General features: G+C 39.6%; 1 protein-coding gene across 1 annotated transcript; it reads left to right on the top strand.

The window, feature by feature from the left end:
• Positions 1 to 233: 233 nt before the first annotated feature.
• LOC110952151 (cytosolic 5'-nucleotidase 1A-like) lies at positions 234 to 9,203 on the top strand. The gene is made up of 6 exons (XM_022195539.2): positions 234 to 806; positions 1,845 to 2,012; positions 2,191 to 2,320; positions 5,307 to 5,429; positions 5,919 to 6,103; positions 7,492 to 9,203. Exons 1-6 carry the CDS (start codon positions 672 to 674, stop codon positions 7,861 to 7,863), a joined length of 1,113 nt encoding a protein of 370 aa, XP_022051231.1. The 5' UTR covers positions 234 to 671; the 3' UTR covers positions 7,864 to 9,203.
• Positions 9,204 to 19,064: the final 9,861 nt, after the last annotated feature.

Genomic DNA, 19,064 nt, shown 5'->3' with positions numbered 1-19,064 from the left:
ACAAAAACAATCATAACCCATCCTCATTTTAAACTTAAAACAGTCTAAAAATAGAGCATGAGAAAATAGCTTTTCTTTTATACTCACAGTTATCAGCCTCTGTATTCGGAGCGCTGAAACATTTCGAGCATCACAATACAGCAGTGCTCTGATACACTGGCTTGATCTGTCCAATAGGGTGCAACAACCAGTTGTCACTTATAGTAAATCACAAGCTCTGCTACTGCTCCAAGAAATTAGACATGGTAAGGGTTAAAAAGGGGAGGATGCAAAATGACTTGAAGTCAGTAGTGTTTGTGTGACAGAGAGACGAGCACAGAAAAGCTGATCGAGGAATATAAAACGCATGATGGTAAGCGATAAAGAGAAGTGCTTACAGGGTGAATTTTTGCCCTTTTCTGAATCCTTCTTCTGAATCTCTCTCCATCCTGCAACATCTCAGGGATGCTCTGCCTTTTTTAGAGCATGTAGCTGCCTGCATCTGCAGCTGCAGTCAAACTGATCTCATCTTTTTAAGTGCACTGGGCCTGAATTCAAATTGTACAAGAGTGAGTAAGGACTTTGTTTGGGAAGCCCTGCCAGAGAGAGATCAGAAAAGTGAGTCATCAGGGGACACACTGGGACTCAGAGCGGTCCTGGGGGAGAGAGAGAGCGGTGAGTCGGGACATAAAATGAGTCTGAACACCGGTCAAAGTCTGACCGTCAGCGGACAGGATTTGACCAAGAATGGCAGCAGCAGCCGAGCACCCTGGGAAGATGCTAGGACAGTTTTGAAGCCTTCCACGCCAACCAGGAAACCTAAACCAGTGAGTATCCCTTGAGCCTTCTTTATGCAGCATCCAAGTACAGGTACAGTTTCCACGTCTTCATAAACCATCAGGGTTACTGACAGCAAAGAGGATCCTTACTGCACATATTACAAGTGAATTATGAGCTGAAATATGCTGCTGTAACTTGCCAGTCAGGACTCGCTCACTGTTCAAGGCTGCTTATTTCACCTCTCAGCTTGATCAAAATGTAACTTAAAGCAGGTCTATAAGTGAGTGCTGCATCTTTTATAGCCTTTAGATAACAGAAAAAAACTTATGTAGTGATGTATTTTGGTGAAACAAGATAGGAAGGTTAGCAAGGCCTTATTGTGTCAGCTGGAAACTGAGACTATCGAGGTGTCTTGTTTCAGGTCAGATGGAAAGTTCTCTGTACAGGCTATCAGAAACTTCATTGGGAGAGGATGCATCAAAATACAAAGACTGATACAACTACAGGCACTTTTAGGCCGAAGAAAGTTGTCTCAGTTTAGTCTGGCACAAATATGTCGTTCATTCTGAGCATACTTTGTCGCTTTCAGTATCTTTTCTGATTAATTTGTCTCTGAAGAATGTTATTTTTCAAGTTTAGCTCGGTTAAAATTCGTAATTAAACAAGAAACTTCTCAAAATGATCAGTCAAAAATATTAGCAAACTTTTAAAGAGCTATTGTACAATCTTCGCCTCCAAAGAGTTAACAAGTGCCAGCTATTCTGGTATGTGGCCCTTCACTATCAGGCTCTTGTAGAGGAAAGTATTTCATATCACGCTGTCACTTCTGCTCTGTCACATCCGCTCATTTAGTTTACTTACCTCTGTATGTCAAACAGGAGCAATAAAGCCTTTATTACATTATGCCTGCCTTCTGGGATCTGTCAGAAAAAAGTTTTGTCAATATTCAGCTGACCTCTGCTCAGAATGTCATTCATCTCCTGCAATTCAGAAAAGTGGCAGCTCTGTTACACTTCATTGAACAACAACATCATCATCACCTCTTCTCATTCAAAATGAGATGTTTTTAACCTGTCATTCTCCAGCCAAAGCCGGAGAACGCCATCACCATCGCCGTGTCGGCCCGAGTCCTCTTCACCATGGAGAAGGAGCAGCAGATCTACGAGCAGCAAGGCATGGAAGATTACATCAAGTATCAGGTGGAGCATGAAACGGAGCCGTTCAGCCCCGGACCGGCCTTTTCCTTCGTCAAGGTCAGAGAGGATGGAGAGGAGCTCTATGTCAAACCCAATGCAGAGAGATTCCTTATTACTACTGGTGCCTCTGGAGGCGGTGGATGAGAACCCACAGTAACACGTTCATGCTCATCCCTGCAGTGATGCAGTATTATGGTTTTCTTTGTAACTCAGATCTGTTTGGTCGTGTTCCCAGGCTCTGGAGGCTGTGAACACTCAACTGAGGGAGCTTTACCCTGAGAGCGAGGAGCTGTTTGATGTGGTGCTCATGACGAACAACCACGCAAATGTTGGATTAAGACTCATCAATACCATCAATCATCACCGTGAGTTACCAATACAAACAAAAACGTGTGAAAAATCCCTTTTTCTGGTGTGTATCCTCCTCCAGCTTCATGTTTTTTAACTAGATCTTCAAAGCCCCAATATGTGGGATTTATGTGAGCATTTTTCAATCAGTGTGCTCGTGCAATCTCTTGTTTGTAGAAAAATGCGACAATCCTGTGTTGGTACAGTCAATATGTGCTGCTTTTAGTTCATCTCAGTGGGATGTGAGCACTGCAGCTTTTACTACTCTCTGTGGTTGTACCTCTCCTACGTATTTATGGAAAATAATATCACAAACCATACTGAAAAAGACTGAACTGAAGCATTTTATTACCGTTAACTGAAAACTACATGCCTCCAAAATTGGATATTTAGAATTATTCACACAAACTAAAGGAATAAATGATTCTTTATAGGAAAGAAAGTTAAGAAAACCATGTCAAAACACATTTGGAACATCTTAAAAACCAGGAGTTTTTCTTGATGAATTATTTTTCTCAGGATGTTCACGAAAATACAAACTCAAGTTTAGAAAATATATGTTTCCTTTCACATAGAAAGCTGAATAAGAAGACTGGTACCAGCGTCACGTCTGAACAGTAAATGTGAAGCTAATTTGCACAAAGACTAGAATCTTTATTAGACACTGATTTCAAAATATATTAATAAATTCTGGTCAATTGCTGCTGAATAATTTTGAGATTTGACAAAGTATCAAAGGTTTATGTGAGATTTAAATAATAAGCATGTTGATATATTATTCTTTTTGTCAACAAGGCATGAGTACTAAGTATTGTATGGACATAACTGATTCTACTGTTCTTTAGAACATTATTGTAATTGTTGTAATCAAAGCACACCAGTGACCAATAATCCTGATGTTGCTTCATTACAGTGACTAATAATGCAGCAGTTTTTAATGTATTTTTTTACAGTTCAATTTACGAATTGATCCCACATGAGTCATTTTGTTGCTCCTACTAGAATATCAATTATACAGCAGTACTAAATCTGAAAAGTAGTCACAAGCAAATGTACAATTCATTCTGTTTGTGAAACACTGTTAAATACTACAGTGTCTGGAAAATGAGCTGTTCAAAAAATATATTAAAGTATGTTGCATATTTTAAACAACTGGAGGCTGGAATCACATGCAGGAATGGATAAGATGAGATGATAACATATGGGGTAGAAGGGCAGTAGAAGACTGTATTATACACACAGTACCAACATCGCAGAGAAACTTACAAAAGATGAGATTGGCTGAGAGAAAATTGGTTGGAGAAGTTGGAGATTCAGAGAAAATATAAAATATCACAAGCGTTCTTTTCAAAGAAACTAAGTCAATATTTACTGATACTGATGTAGGATTTTTAACCCTAACCCTTAAATTTAATTTTCAAATTGGTTAAAGTATGTAATACAGTATTGTCAATTCTTAGCCTTAACATTTAAGTTTAGGTTCAGACTAATTTGTCATATGTGTGTATATTACTAAAACCTTTTTTTAAGGTTTTAGTAATATTTATAACCGTGATGTTTAAATTATTCAGGAAGATTCACATAATGAATAACTACTGCAAGGTTTTGACCTTAATATTGAAACTTATTCTGACTCTATTCTGATTTCTCTAGATGTCTATTAATATAATTGTGCTATATACATAACACTGCGACAGACTGGCGACCTGTCCGGGGTCTCCCCTGCCTTCGGCCGAGTCAGCTGGGATAGGCTCCAGCACCCCCGCGACCCTAATGAGGATAAAGCGGTGTATAGAGAATGGATGGATGGATATATACATAACAGTGACTTGACTTAATTTATTTTCTGATTCATTTGGAGGCTGATTTCATCTCTTCAGCCAATGATTGTTGACCCAGTTCTGTTTTTTCTGTCATATCTAATGGTCGGTCAGCTTTAAGTCTATCCTGCTTTGTGGGTTGTTTCCTGGCTCACCTTTTAGTTTAAGAGGTTGTAAACCGAACGGCTAAAAACAGCTTTGGTTTTCATTGTGTGATCTGCTGAAGCAGCACATGTCCGAACGCTTACATACACAAACAGACTGAGGGTGGGCTGGACTGGAGGCAACGTCCTGTCGATTCTCTAGCTATTCTCCGCAGCTGCTCCTCTCTGTTCCCACACTGTGAGTGACTTTACGACCCAAGTCCTCCCTTGGTCACACAAACACGCACAAAAAGCATCACAGTATCCTCTTTTGACCAAATAAGAGGAAGACAGAAGGAACAGGGAAGGAACTGGTTGTAATCTTTGAGGATCTCTGGTTCTGTGGTGCTTCGCTGTTCTGCTGAAGCTGTTTTGTTGGTTTCCTCCGTGAAGCCCTGCGTGTCGACACACTCAGGTTAAGGGGTCGCTGTGAGCCCCCTGAACAGTTTATATTGTGGGATCTTTCTCATGCTCCACATACTGCAATATGACCCCCGAGGGTAAATGATGGGAGTTTGGGATGTACAGTCCTGGCTCTTCACAAGGATTTGGCAGACCCATAACCTGCACAGCTGCACCTACTCATGAACTGGAAAAATCTCGCTTTTCTTTCATGTCACTGTCTCTCCCTTTCCCCCCCTCAGCCTCCTCGAGCCACACACCGCTAGCACCGCTAACATTTGATGCTAATACAGTGATCTGAGCAGCATTTTGATTTCTGTGACTAAATATTACAGATGCATAAGTAAAAATAAGTAGTTATGCCCCCATCGATCCACTCTGATTCTTCTTTCTTTGTTGTCATTTGCTAAAATTGCAGAAATTTTCACTTTATCGAGTTGGAAAAATCTCTTCAGTTTCATTCATCAGCAAGGAGACAGCAGCATTTAACTATTTCTTTCCTCTCTGTTGATATAGACTGATGACTGTGAGATAAACACAGAACTGCACCTCTGATTGTGATCTTATTCTGTGATTATCAGCTGTGTTCTGTTTTTTGCACATCGCCTGTTCCCTCAGTCTACTTCTCCTCTCTGCAGAGCTGTTCATCGAGCGTTTTTGTATGACTGGAGGAAACAGCCCCATAGGCTACTTGAAGGCCTACCACGCTAATCTGTACCTGTCTGCTGATCCAATCAAGGTTCGTGAAGCTCTGGAGGAAGGTGAGTACAAAGTGTTTATTCCAAAACTGTAAGAGATGTATGCACTTAGACTACCATTCAAAAGTTTGGGTTTACTAAGAAATGTCCTTATTTTCCAAAGAAAAGCAGTTTTTTTCCAATTAAAATAACATTAATTTAATCAGAAGCATAGTCTAGACATTGTTTATGTGATAAATGACTCTTCTAGCTGGAAACGGCTGATTTTTTATATTTTTTTTAATGAAATATCTACATAGGGGTACACAGGAACATTTCCAGCAACCATCACTCCTGTGTTCTAGCTAATGGTGTTGAACAGCTCATTGATTATTAAAAAACCCTTGTGCAATTATGTTAGCACATGAATAAAAGTGAGTTTTCACGTAATACATGAAATTGCCTGTGTGACCCCAAAGTTTTGAACGGTAGTGCAATTTTTAAGTGTCAATATTAATAAATGAGACTAAAACTCAACGCACAGTATAATGTAAGTCTTTGTGTGTGAACCAGGAATAGCAGCAGCCACCATGTTCACCCCAGAGAAGATAATGGAGGTTTCGGAGACTCAGCTGCGAGTTGCCTTTGATGGAGACGCCGTCCTCTTCTCAGACGAGTCTGAGCGTATTTACAAGGCCCATGGACTGGACAAGTTCTTTGAACATGAGAAGGCGCATGAAAACAAGCCTCTAGACCATGTAGAGTATCCATCCATTATCTATACACCACTTAATCCTCATTAGGGTCGTGGGGGGCTGGAGTCTATCCCAGCTGACACCTGAAGGCAAGGGGACATCCTGGACAGGTCACTAGTTTGTCACAGGGATACATATAGAAACAAACAATCACTCTCACATTCACACCTACGGGCAATTTAGAGTTCCAATTAACCTGAGAATGTTTTTGGACTGTGGGAGGAAGCCGGAGAAAACCCACGCATGCACAGGGAAAACGTGCAAACTCCATCCATCCATTCTCTATACACCGCTTTATCCTCATTAGGGTCGCGGGGGGTGCTGGAGCCTATCCCAGCTGACTTGGGCGAAGGCAGGGGACACCCTGGACAGGTCGCCAGTCTGTCACAGGGCTACATATACAGACAAACAATCACACTCACATTCACACCTACGGACAATTTAGAGTAATCAGTTAACCTCAGCATATTTTTGGACTGTGGGAGGAAGCCGGAGTACCCGGAGAAAACCCATGCATGCTCAGGGAGAACATGCAAACTCCATGCAGAAAGCAAATCCAGGGATCTTCTGGCTACAAGCGAAAGTGCTAACCACCAAGTCACTGTGCAGCCCATATATGCACATTTATTTAGTTTAATTCAAGATAGAAAAATTACATTCCCTTCTAATAAACTTGTACACACTTTGAAGCCGTTTAAAGAAAAATGACAGGTAAAACTAAAAGTGAAATCACAATGATGAAACATTTACAACTTTGTCAAGTGCCACAGTTGAACAAACATGACCAAAGAAAATTGCCCTAGATGGACGACTTGTCCCCAATGTCAGTTTTGCTCTTTCAAAAAATGTTTTGTTTTAACTCAGATTGTTTCCTTCTACTATTTGTTTTTTTCGGTAAAGTTAACACATTTTCACAGCTAACTTGGTAACTGTAATCTTGTTGATAACATGGAAGTTAGAAACCAGCTAGTAAACTCTGGATCTAAAGTTTTTCTTTAAACTTGTTTTTTCTTTTGTCCTTACATGTCCATATAGTGTGTTTTTACATGCTGAAAGTTAACACCGTGGTTGAGAATTTCCCCTTCAAAGGTGCAATGTACCAAGGAAACGTGGTTGAAATTTCTCCTTTATTCCAGCCTCCTGTTGTGTAGCATAGAGCAGTTTCATAGTGAGCTGGTGTGCTTGAGCTGCAGCGAGCAGTTGTAGTTTGGAAGGAGAGAGAACTTTGGACTTCATAGATCTGCACATTCTAAAGCATGCAGCAACGTGGAGTTGCATCTATGCAATTAAGCAACATTTTTTGTGAAAAATATGTATTTTGATACCATGAGTTGTGTTTTGGAGGTTTAATCAGTCTATTTACTGTCCTGTATCCTTCTTTCTTTCCGCAGGGGCCACTGAAGTGCTTCCTGGAGGCTTTAGGAAAGCTGCAGAAAAAGTTTTATGCCAAAGGCCAGCGCATGGACTGCCCCATCCGGACCTACCTGGTGACGGCTCGCAGTGCAGCCAGTTCTGGTACCAGAGCCCTAAAAACTCTGCGCTCGTGGGGCCTGGAGATCGACGAAGCTCTCTTTCTCGCTGGGGCACCCAAGGGCCCAATGCTGGAGAAGATCAGGCCGCATATTTTCTTTGACGACCAGATGTTTCATGTGGAGGGGGCAGCGGAAATGGGGACAGTTGCGTGTCACGTGCCCTATGGGATAGCTCAGAGAGTTACAAAAAGAGGAATATGGGACAAAGACACTTCTTCTGCACCCAAGTAGCTGCGATCATCACTGTGCGGAAACACAGGAGACAAGAGGGGCATTTAGTGTTAGCATTCAGCAGCATGATGTTATATCTGCTGCGAAATGATTTACGCAATCAAAACCATGATAAAATGTCCTGGGCTGAAAATTGAATGAAGCCCAGTTGATGCAATATCATACATCATATCACTACATTAAACAAAATTATATTTCATGAACACTTAATGACATTTCAAATGGTTATTTTACCCACAAACAGTTTATAAGTTGTACCTTCATGACTTTATTAATTTATCTTTTTGATTTCCAGCTTCCTAAAAATGTCTCTAGACCAAAATTTAATAATTAGTTATTAATGGAATACCAACATTTATAACTGCATCATTGCCGCAAAGAGCAGAAGATCCCTGACAACCTGATAATGGTACATTTGTTATAATTAATAGTTTATAAATGCTATATAAAGTGCTAGTAAAGGATTTATTAGCCATTATTAAAGCCATGCATAAACCGTCTAAAGCTGTTATAAAGGCTGTGTATTTTGACAGTGGTGTTAAGTGCTGTTTGTATTTAAAGGTTCCTTGTGCTGTTGAAATGTTTTCTTTGTGTAGATTATATCTCATAAAGACATATTTTTACATTCATAGATGTTGCACAGCCATTTTTAAAAGCAAAAAGCCCTATTAAAATTTTAAATTAATAATGAGAACTACTAAAATATGAAAATAGCTACAAAATTATAAAGAAGACACCCGTATACTGATGAGACACCAAGTGAATTGAGACTATTTTTGATAATGATTTCAGCTTTATGCAGTTTTTGTGGATTTGGGCACTTTAATAAGTCTTTGTGTTTAAGCGTAACACTGGTGCCTTTTATCTCACTGATGTTTTGTGTTGCAGTTTTGTTCTTTTTGTGTCTATTTTGCATGTTTTTGTATTTGTATGTTGTACATGTGGTTGACTGATTAATGTATAAGAATGTAAGACTGCAAATTAGGTATATTGAAAATTGTGAAAATGCTATTTTATTTCAGATTTCTTCCTGTTCATGACAACACAGATATATTTGAGCTCTTATTTAATTCCTTCACATGCAATTTGAAACTCTGCTACTTGTTCCCAAATTGCCCAAAGTTCAGTGTCTCCCATGTTCTTGCCTGTCTGTCGAACTTTGTCATGACGTGTGCTGTTATTGATTATTGTTGCGCTTACTGTTGTGTGAATGAATGTGAAGCACGTTGGTATCGATTGAGTCCAGTGTTGCTGTCAGGTGTGAAATCAGGGTAAAATTGAGGCAAATGACTTGTCCTGAATTGTTGCTCTATTTCAAGATTAAAATAAAAATGAATTAGTGTGCCTCTCCTTTTTCCCCATTTAAAGACAAACTGATTATTTTTCATCGGGGCTCCATGCTAACGTTTCCACTGGTATCACCGGTACTACAAACTGTCTTGGTTGATCGCTCCAGCAAATGATTTGGTCGCCTCATCTGATCCTCTTTATTTTGGATCATCATTGCTACAGCTATTAATCCACCATGCATGCTGATGAACAGCTGTTTTTGCATAACCAAGTTATGTTACTTCTTTTATTGTATTAGTTTATTTGACAGGGATCATTACAGAAGAACATTAAACACAGAATAAAGACGCTCTGTACCAGGTTATAGTGCACTTGCTAGTTTCCATCTGCAGCCCCTGGAGCAGGCAACAAAGAAACCAGAAAAGGCAGGAAAAAAATAGAAAATTCAGAACATCACATTTATAAACATATCACATTCACATGGTTAAAAAGTCATTGCAATGACTGACAGCCTTGGTTTCTCTGGATCCATTTTTTTTGTCTCTATAGAAAAGTCTTTAAAAATCTGTTAGTCTTTTTTCAGAGTCGGGCTTATTTCATTCCGTTCTTGCTTGACATTCAGTGATACAAGACTTCATATTTGTAAAAGGTTTTAATCTGAAAATATATTTATTTTGTCACAAGTCCTCTTGTGATGTCAGTCATAAACTCCTCACATGCGGCTATAACACTGACAGCTGTGTGACCAGATATTTGTTGGAAAACAGTGAAAAGAGTGTTCTATACAGGTTTACCAAGTTGAAAATAATCATCTGTGCTGCTTCCTATTGGCAGAGTTTTCTACGAGCATTGTCAACATCAGAGTCGATCATGTTTATTTAGTCAAAAGTGTGATCACTTTTAACATTTTAACCATCAAGACTGAGGGCGATTTCTTCATCTTAACTGACTTAGTAGAGATCTCCCATTCTGCACCGGAACACTTTTATCACCAGGTGTGTCAGACCTTTCCCTCTCCTCACCATCAGGCATGGACAGACTGAGACAATGTGGAAGAAACAGTACTTTTTTTCAACCACAATAATTTGCAGTAGCAACTTGTGCAGACGGAAGGAACCACATCAACGTAACAATAATCATTCACTCGAATCACCTGAAATCTTAAGTAGCACACTCTCAAAAAAGGTTGCACATACAACTATTTTGGTCACAGTTTGGAGCCCTGTAAGAGTTCTGAATAATAGAGTCTGACCTGTTCTGTGGGATGAACTATGTGATGAAACAGCTTCTATAATATCCCAAGCTTCTTTTTCTGTATTATATTAATTAAAAGAAAGTTTTCATATTATCATGTATTGGACAACATGTACAACAATACAGATATATCCATGACAGATGAACATGATATCGGGCGACTCATACAGCAGTTGGGATTTAATGTAAAGTGTGAATTTTTGTTTTAGGAGCAGTTTTGTACGGTAACTATTTGAACGAATGAGGGTGGCTGCCACTCAGCAGAGATGCTACATAGAAAACAAATGATTTAATCAGCTGTTTGCCAGGAAAAAGGCTCGTAACAACTCATAACTCTCTCTCAGACTGTAACATTTCTGTTTCAGTTCATTTGCAAATAACAGAAATGTGAGTGGTATCAGTTTTCTAGTCTAACACTCTACAATATAGAGATATTTTCCATTTCTTGTAATGCTCATTGTTCTTCTAATGTTTATAGTTACACCTGTGGTTTTCTTACTTGATCAGATATCAGCTGGGAAAGCAGATTGTTCATACCAGGAAACATGGGATTAGTTTTAACATAATTCTGCCTCACTGTGGTTTGATGGTTCTGCATTTCCATCATCAAAAGTCTTTTATTTATCAGTTAACCTGTACCAAGTGGCCACTGAACCATTTAGCAATATCTGTGATTACTACTGAGATGTGTAAATACCATATTATCAGACTTCACTTCTTTCTTCTTGAATACATCACTTTAGAAAATCACACGAGGCTCAGGTTGACATCATTTATCTCTGTGATAAAGAAGGCTACTATCTGCTATGTGCTGAATAACAAATGGATTTTGAGGTATTTAAAAATGTGGAGAGTACCAATACTTAAGGTTCTATTAAGACAGAACAACATGAATTTTGGAATAAATATGATTATACAAAAAAAAATACAAGTTTGGTGGGCTGCAGTATGATCTACAAAGAACAGTGGCTAAAGAGAAAAGAGCACAAGCTGAAGATCATCCCTTTCTCTAAGGGGATCAGATATGCTGTTTTTGATAAACCATTTGTTTCTGTAAAATTTTCCAAATTTTATTGCATTTCTGAGAGAGTTAAAGTGGCTAACATGTTGACATGAACACATAGACCCTTAGTGGATGATCAAGCAGGTCCGAACACACACGATGGGATTTGAAAGCAAAAGCATTTCTAAAAAAATCATGTCACAATTTGCTCTCTTTCTGTTCATGTCTGCAGCAAAGCAAATAGGATTGAAGTTCAGTAACCTCATGAACACTGGAAAGAAAAAATGCTCAGAGACCAGAGAAATGTGTCGTTTTCTCAGTTAAAAACTGATCTACTTTTCATGTCATTCTATGTTCAGACGTTGTTTCTCTCTGATGGACTGTATTTGTACATCGTTTCATTGCCAGTGATTGCCTGAATGTAGCATCTTAATATAAAAATGTGGTCATATTCAAACAAACAAAACTCTTGGATTCTTTGCATTCAATCAAAGTCACACATTTTGAATTTATTAGCCAAAAAAGAACAGATAATCTTTCCTGAAAAATTTCTCTTTTTCATGGAAACTTTCCTGAAATTTCTTTTTTCTCTTGAAACTATAATGGAAAGCTCCTTGAAAATTCACATAGAATTTCTGGAATATTCCCATGAAGTTGCTGGAAAATTCCCTGAAAATTCCCATTGAATTTAGGAAAAAAATCATAAAATTCAAGGAGAATTCCCATAAAATGTCTGGAAAAATCCTAGAAAATTCCAAGAAAATTTCCCACATAATTCCAGAAAAAATTCACAAAAGGAAGATTCCATAAGATTTTCAAAAATTCCAGGAAAACTCCCATTAAATTCTAGACAAATCAGCATAAAATTCCAGAAAAATTCCCCATTGATTTTCATGAAATTTCATGAATACTCCCATAATATTTTAAGAAAAGTCCCTTAAAATTTCAATCAAATTCCTGGAAAATTCTGATAAAAATCCAGTAAAATTCCCAGAACATTTCCGTAAAATTTGATGAAAAATCCAGGGAATTTTCTGAAGTTCTGAGGAAATTCATTACAAAAACTGGAAATACCTGGAGTCAACATGTACAGTATTTTCCAAGTCCGAGCGCCCTATTGGGGCTGCACAGTGGAAGAGTGGTGAGCACGTTCGCCTTGCAACAAGAAGATCCCTGGTTCGTGTCCCAGCTTTCCTGGGATCTTTCTGCATGGAGTTTGCATGTTCTCCCTGTGCATGCATGGGTTTTCTCCGGGCACTCCGGCTTCCTCCCACAGTCCAAAAATATGCTGAGGTTAATTGATAACTAAATTGCCTGTAGGTGTGAATGTGAGTGTGATTGTTAGTCTGTATATGTGGCCTTGCGACAGACTGGCGACCTGTCCAGGGTGTCCCCTGCCTTCGCCCGAGTCAGCTGGGATAGGTTCCAGGCCCCCCCGCAACCCTAGTGAGGATAAAGCGGTGTATAGAGAATGGATGGATGGAGCTCCCTATTGGCTTATATTTTTAGTGGTTTAAATGATACTTCCTCGTGACAGCAGGGGGAGACAGACACCAACATACAGTTCATCCAAGCAAACAGCTGATTACACCATCTTTAATATAGTCCAGAGACAATGAATCATTGAACATATCTTTGTGAACTAATCTCATTCAGTATTGTGTATTGATATTACTAATGCTGACTGCAGGATTCATCCCTCCAAAATTTCAATATATGCTGGTATTTGTCTTTTTTCCTCGCTATTCTAACTCTTTAAACCTCTTCAAAAATTACTTCTTCAAAGGTGAAACAATGATGAGCATCTTTCAGATTAGTTGATTCATAAGATGTTGCTATTTTTGACTTTACTGTGAAACACACGTTTCAGTTTCTCAGAAATGATTCTTATTTGTGTTGACACGTTGTTATAATGGGACAAGTGAAACCGATTAGGCTGTAAACAGTCATGCACTGCAGAACAATATAGAAGCAGCATGCAAGTGATCTTCATTTTCTGAATCAGATCAAAGTCGTCTTATGAACTTTCACATTCACAGTGAGATAAACTAAAAGAAACAACCATAAATTAATTTAACATGTATTAAAGACTGAGCAAGTTTCCACCATGTCTGTTTTCTCTACAGATGTCCTTCCTTTAACAACAACAAACAAGAGTCTGTGAGGAGTTACAATTAGTTGTTTCTTATAAAGTTGATTCAGCTGTTCATTCACTTATCTCGTAATTTTAAGTCAATGTGAGTCATACTCTACGAATTCATGTTTAAAGTATTCAAATAGTTTCCAGATAAAACTGACACGTTACGTATTTATTTGAATTGCAAATTAGTAAAATATATATGTACTTTAAGTAAACTAGAAAAGATGAGCTGATTTGAAATATCAGGGTACCAAAAACAAAAAGACAGAAAGAGGAAGAAAGTGAACTGTGGGAAAACAAGTCATTTGTTTGATCAGAAAGGTGAGCACAAAGTAAATATCTTGTGATCTAGCAGTACAGCTGAACATTATGAGACACATGGCATTAAGCTGAAGAATGAAGGGTGGAGCATTTTGCTACTGCTGAGGACGTGAGACAATCATTTCCAGTAGTTTCAACTGAACGAAGCTTAACAGCACAAACACAACACTATCCTGTAGCCTGTTTTATTGTATGCTATGGTAGAAGCAGTATAAGGGCCTAATATCAGTCCTGTATGCTTCATGCTTGTAGAGGAGTTTGTCTTTGTAGCACACAGTGAGCAACAATATGTGACACATAATTCAGTTTGGTTCAGATTTTTACAATATTTCTCAGGTGAAAGAAAGAAGTCTCCCAGACTTGTTTTATGTGTGAGTTAGAAGACATATCCTGATAAAAATAACTTGGAGGTAGTACTGGAGGCCAATGTAATGCCATCCAGAGTAACTATATGCTTTGAAAGCGAGTTTCTGAGATATTTGGAGCCAAATGCAATGACTTCAGTCTTCTATGAATTTAGTAGCAGGAAATTACAGGCCATCCAGGTCTTTATGTCCTTAAGACTGTCTTGCAGTCTGGCTAGCTGATTAGTTTCATCTGGCTTCATAGATAAATACAACTGAGTGTCATTAGCACAATAATGGAAATTAATACAGTGCCTCCTAATAATGTTACTGAAGGTAACTGTATAATGTGAACAGTATCTGTCCTAAGACAAAACCCCAAGGAACTCCATGATTAACCTTAGTATGCTTGAAGTCATTGTCAGTGTGTACAAACTGGAACCTGTCTGATAAGTAGGATTTAAACCAGTCCAGTGCTGTCCCTTTAATGCCAATAGAATGCCCTAGCTGCTGTAATAAAAGTTTGTGATTGATTGTGTCAAATGCCACACTAAGGTCCAAAAAAACAAGTATAGAAACCAGTCCACTATCTGACACTATGAGAAGGTCATTAGTGACTTCCACTAGAGATGCGTCTGAAAAGACAAATACAACAATAGATCATTATAAATGAGTTTTTACACTTTTTCCTAAGTCAGACAAAGAGCATCATTTGCATTCTGCTTGTATGTTGTTCTTCAGTGTGTGACTGTTCATGGGTGAGGCTGCAGCAAATCATGCCTCATCTGTTTCATTACAGTGGTGTCAACATTGTGTGTCAACAAAAACAAGGATCATTCCTGAGAAACTCAAACTCATGTTGAACAATAAAGTAAAAATAACAGTGTTACTTTTTAAAGGTAGTGATTGGTGGAACATACCATGTATGACGCTTGACACTGACTAAAAGAATGAGCTCAGAATTGACAAAAAGAAAAACTAAATCTTAATATACAAAATTAGACAAGTAGATAAAAATAGTCTCTGATTATGAGTGAGATGAAACGTGAAAAAATCTTAAACTGTCATGAAAAGCCCCATCTTTGAACACACATTAACTTCTAAAAAATGATAATGCAAACGTCAACTAGTGGTGTTTTGTAAACCATGAGTAGTTGTGTGTCATGATAATATGCAGAGAGAGTAAGTATCTGACATCTCAAAAAACATTGATGCAAAGGCTTAAACTTGGTTGTGTCCGAATTTAATTCCAACTTTCAATTCACATAGTCCAGGGCTGAGGCGTAGTTTTCTACACAAGTTTGAGAAGGTAAAAGATTCTTCTTAATACAGGTTTGAGGAAGCGGTTAAACCATGCAGGTGTAACAGGCCAGATTAACCCTCCGGCTGAAGTATACCCGGGTATAAACTGGTCTACTCCTCTAGACCATTTTATACCTGTTGACACATTAAGCATGTCAAACTCACACTCACATTCACACCTAAGGACAATTTAGAATCACCAGTTAACCTCAGCATGTTTTTGGACAGTGGGAGCAAACCTGGAGAAAACCCATGCATGCAGGAAGAACATACAAACTCCATGCAGAATGGACGCAAACCCAGGCTGCAAGGCAAAAGTGCTAACCAGCAAACCACTGTGCAACCCTATCTTGCCTAAAATGTTTGATTTAATTTCATTGATTTGTGCTTGAACTAAGACAAAATTAATTTGATTGATGTAATACCATATTATGTGGGATATATTATAGCCTGGAAGGGTATATTCTGGACTATGCTATTTCAGCCCAAAGAGTATAAATTGGGCTAAGCAAAAGTATGCTTTGGCTGGGGCTTTGATCTGTTGCACAAAGATCAAAGATCAAGTCGATCTTAGTTTAAGCACAAAGATACTGTAATCTGTTATGTAGAAACAACTGAAAGCAACACCAGCCAATGTTGATGTTCTTTCGGTCAGGGCCCTCTCCTCACCCCTATTCCTACCTGGCATCCCAAATACCCTTTTCCTATCTGTCTCCCCCCTTTTATTCTCCCTCTGTCTCTCCTCTCTGCCTCTGTTTTCTCTTCCCAGCGCTGCACCTGAGTAGAGTACAGTCTTGCAGCTGCCTCCACTCAGGTAATTAGCCATCACCACGGGACCCGGACAGCTGCACCTCGTCATCATGATTACTCCTCAGCAATAAAAACCAGCTCATCCCTCCACACCCTGCCAAATTGTTGAACTTGACCAAGCAGTCAGTCGCTCTCTAGCCATTCAGAATTACCTTGAAAAGTTTGACATGTCTAATCATGTTTGATCTCTTCTGTTCTGCCTAGACTCTGCTGTCCGGATTGCCTTGTCTCCCTGACTCCCCTTCGGAACCCATTCGGCACCGAGCCTCCCCTCCTGGATTCCCTACCCGGCTCGTTTCCCCTCCTGGATCCCCTACTCGGCTCGTTTCCCTTATTCCACCAACTGTTCCCCAGCTCTGGCCCTCCTCTGGCTCCCCACTGGCTCCTCTTCCCCTCCGGCACCCCTCCTCGGCATCTCCCATGAGACCACAAGACATCAGCTGTCGCCTGGTCCATCCACCACCATGGCCCCCCGGATCGTCAGTGTCTGACGTCTCCCACACCTCCTGCGCCTGCCTCCTCACCGGTTCTTCGGCTTAGTCTGCTTCTGGCCGCCAGGGATCCGTCCAGCACCACCCGACGCACTCTGGTCCCCCCCCAGGACCAACGGCGACCGCCGATCCCCGGCTCCGGAACCCCTGACCCAGATCCAGTCCACCTTCATCCTCCCCCCAGCACCGCAGCTCCTCTCACCCCTGCCACTACTCATTTCCCTAACAATAAAAAGCATTTCACTTCACTCTGCCTTGGTAGTATGGCTCTCTGCTCGGGTCCAGCCTCCTAGATCTGTGACACTTTCGTAATGTTTTGATTGATTTGGGTTTTTTTTCTTGCCTTTCAGTTCATTTTTTTTCTTTGATTTGAACTTTTTTTCATTGTAAATAGCTTAAGATCATTCTGTCTATGTTTTTCGTAATGATTTGCTTGCTGAGTATACCTCTCTGGAAAAAAAAAAATTAAGAGTTTAACGTGCTTAATCTTTATATGTCAACAAGTACAAACTGGCTTAGGCCAATGTTTACCGAGGGGTATAAAGTGGCCTAGGCCAGTTAATAGCCCGGAGTATACATTGGCTGAGGCCGCTTTATACTCGGGTATACTCTGGCTGGGGGGTTAATCTGGCCTGTTATAATGGTACCCCAGCAGCGGCTGTTGCTCCTGGCAAACAAGTTATGAATTTCAGAGCACAGACAGCAGCTTTGTGGCCGGTGTGTGACTCGTGATGTGACAGCATTTTTTTTTTTTGCCACTAGTTGCGTACATGAATTTTTTACAGATGCAAGTACCTGGCTCCTTCAATTTTTTGCACCAGCAACTAAAGGGCTTACCATCTCTGTTTAACTCTTCCAACCACACCCAGAGCCATTTATTTTTACTCTGCTAAGGAATACGGCAGAGTTATGTGATGATCGGCGTACTTTTGTCCTTCTATTTGTCTGTGCACAATGTTACTCAAAAAATGGACAAACGGATTTTGATGAAATTTTCAGGGAAGGTCAGAACTGTCACAAGGAGAAAGTGATTAGATTTTGGCAGTGATGCTGCCTATAGTCTGGATTTCTGTATCATTGCGAGATAATGGCACAGTGTCACTGTAACTATGACAAGAAGTAAAAGCAATGTCAGCTGCCTACTGATGATCACGTGATTGCGATCCTAAATCCCCCTCTGCAGACTTATCTGAACTTATCTGTTGGAAATTATGACTGAGCAGTCTTGCCGGAGTACTGCGCTCTCTGAGTGCTTTTCTTGTTAAGTCCTTTATCGATGAGGACTTTTCCTGGCTTCAAAAGTCTGTTCTTCATGCTCCTGACATCAGCGTGCAAAAATCTGTGAAACTGCGTTGGTGGAGCTATTTTTTAAAGGCCAACAGAGGTGTGCTGGAGGAGGAGTGGAGTTCGCATATAAGGAGCCACTGATTAGTTCAGGTGTGGTGCACAAGAGAATCATTGTTTTTGACCACAGGCTGGTGTTGTTGTTTTTGAGTTTGAATTTGGGCATTTGATTTGTTTCTTGAATCAAATAAATGATTTGGCATATCCAACTTAAGTACGTGACCTGATGTCTTGTTTGTGGAAGACAAAGAAAAAAGAAGTACATCAAGGAAACCGCAAGTGGAAAACAAGGAACAGTGCGTCATCACGGATGAAACTCTGGTATGGACTCAACTGCAGCTGGATCTCAACATCTGTCTAAGACAAGCCCCCACTCTAATTCCCATTGACTAGTGTTATTATTTTGGTTGAGAGCAAAAGCTGCGTTCCCCTCATTCCATTGGTAGACAAACTCAATCGGCAATGTAGTCCTATCTTTTTTTTTGAGCCAAATGACGCACACCTGAAATCCGGCATGGTGCCAGAATACTCTAAGCCATGTGTTATGTTTGTGCTGCTAAGCTTCGTTCAATTGAAACTACTCGAAATGATTGTTTGTCTCACATCCTCAGCTGTAGGAAAATGCTCCACCCTTCTTTCTTCAACTTAATGCCATGTGGCTCATAATGTTGAACTTGGACAGGTAGTACTGATAGATCACATTACACGACATTTAATTTGTGCTCACCTTTCTGATCAAACAAATTACTTGATCTTCCACAGTTCACTTTCTTTCTCTTTCTGTTGTTATGTTTTCAGTACTCCGATATTTCTTTCTTGGGGAAAAACATGATTCTACCTCAGTTCTCAACAACATAAAACATCATAAAAGAATTTCGTCAAATCAACTCATCTTTTCTAGT

This window comes from Acanthochromis polyacanthus, chromosome 1, assembly GCF_021347895.1.
Source record: "Acanthochromis polyacanthus isolate Apoly-LR-REF ecotype Palm Island chromosome 1, KAUST_Apoly_ChrSc, whole genome shotgun sequence".
Taxonomy (NCBI): domain Eukaryota; kingdom Metazoa; phylum Chordata; class Actinopteri; family Pomacentridae; genus Acanthochromis; species Acanthochromis polyacanthus.
Note: the sequence above shows the minus strand (reverse complement) of the source record. Positions and strands in the feature narration are given on the sequence as shown.

What these genes read in the sequence shown, in the direction of transcription:
- LOC110952151 (XM_022195539.2), top strand. Translation starts at nt 672, where the DNA reads ATGAGTCTGAACACCGGTCAAAGTCTGACCGTCAGCGGACAGGATTTG. An exon ending in CGGCCTTTTCCTTCGTCAAG is followed by an intron (nt 2,013 to 2,190) that starts GTCAGAGAGGAT and finishes TCGTGTTCCCAG; the next exon opens with GCTCTGGAGGCTGTGAACAC. An exon ending in TCGTGAAGCTCTGGAGGAAG is followed by an intron (nt 5,430 to 5,918) that starts GTGAGTACAAAG and finishes TGTGTGAACCAG; the next exon opens with GAATAGCAGCAGCCACCATG.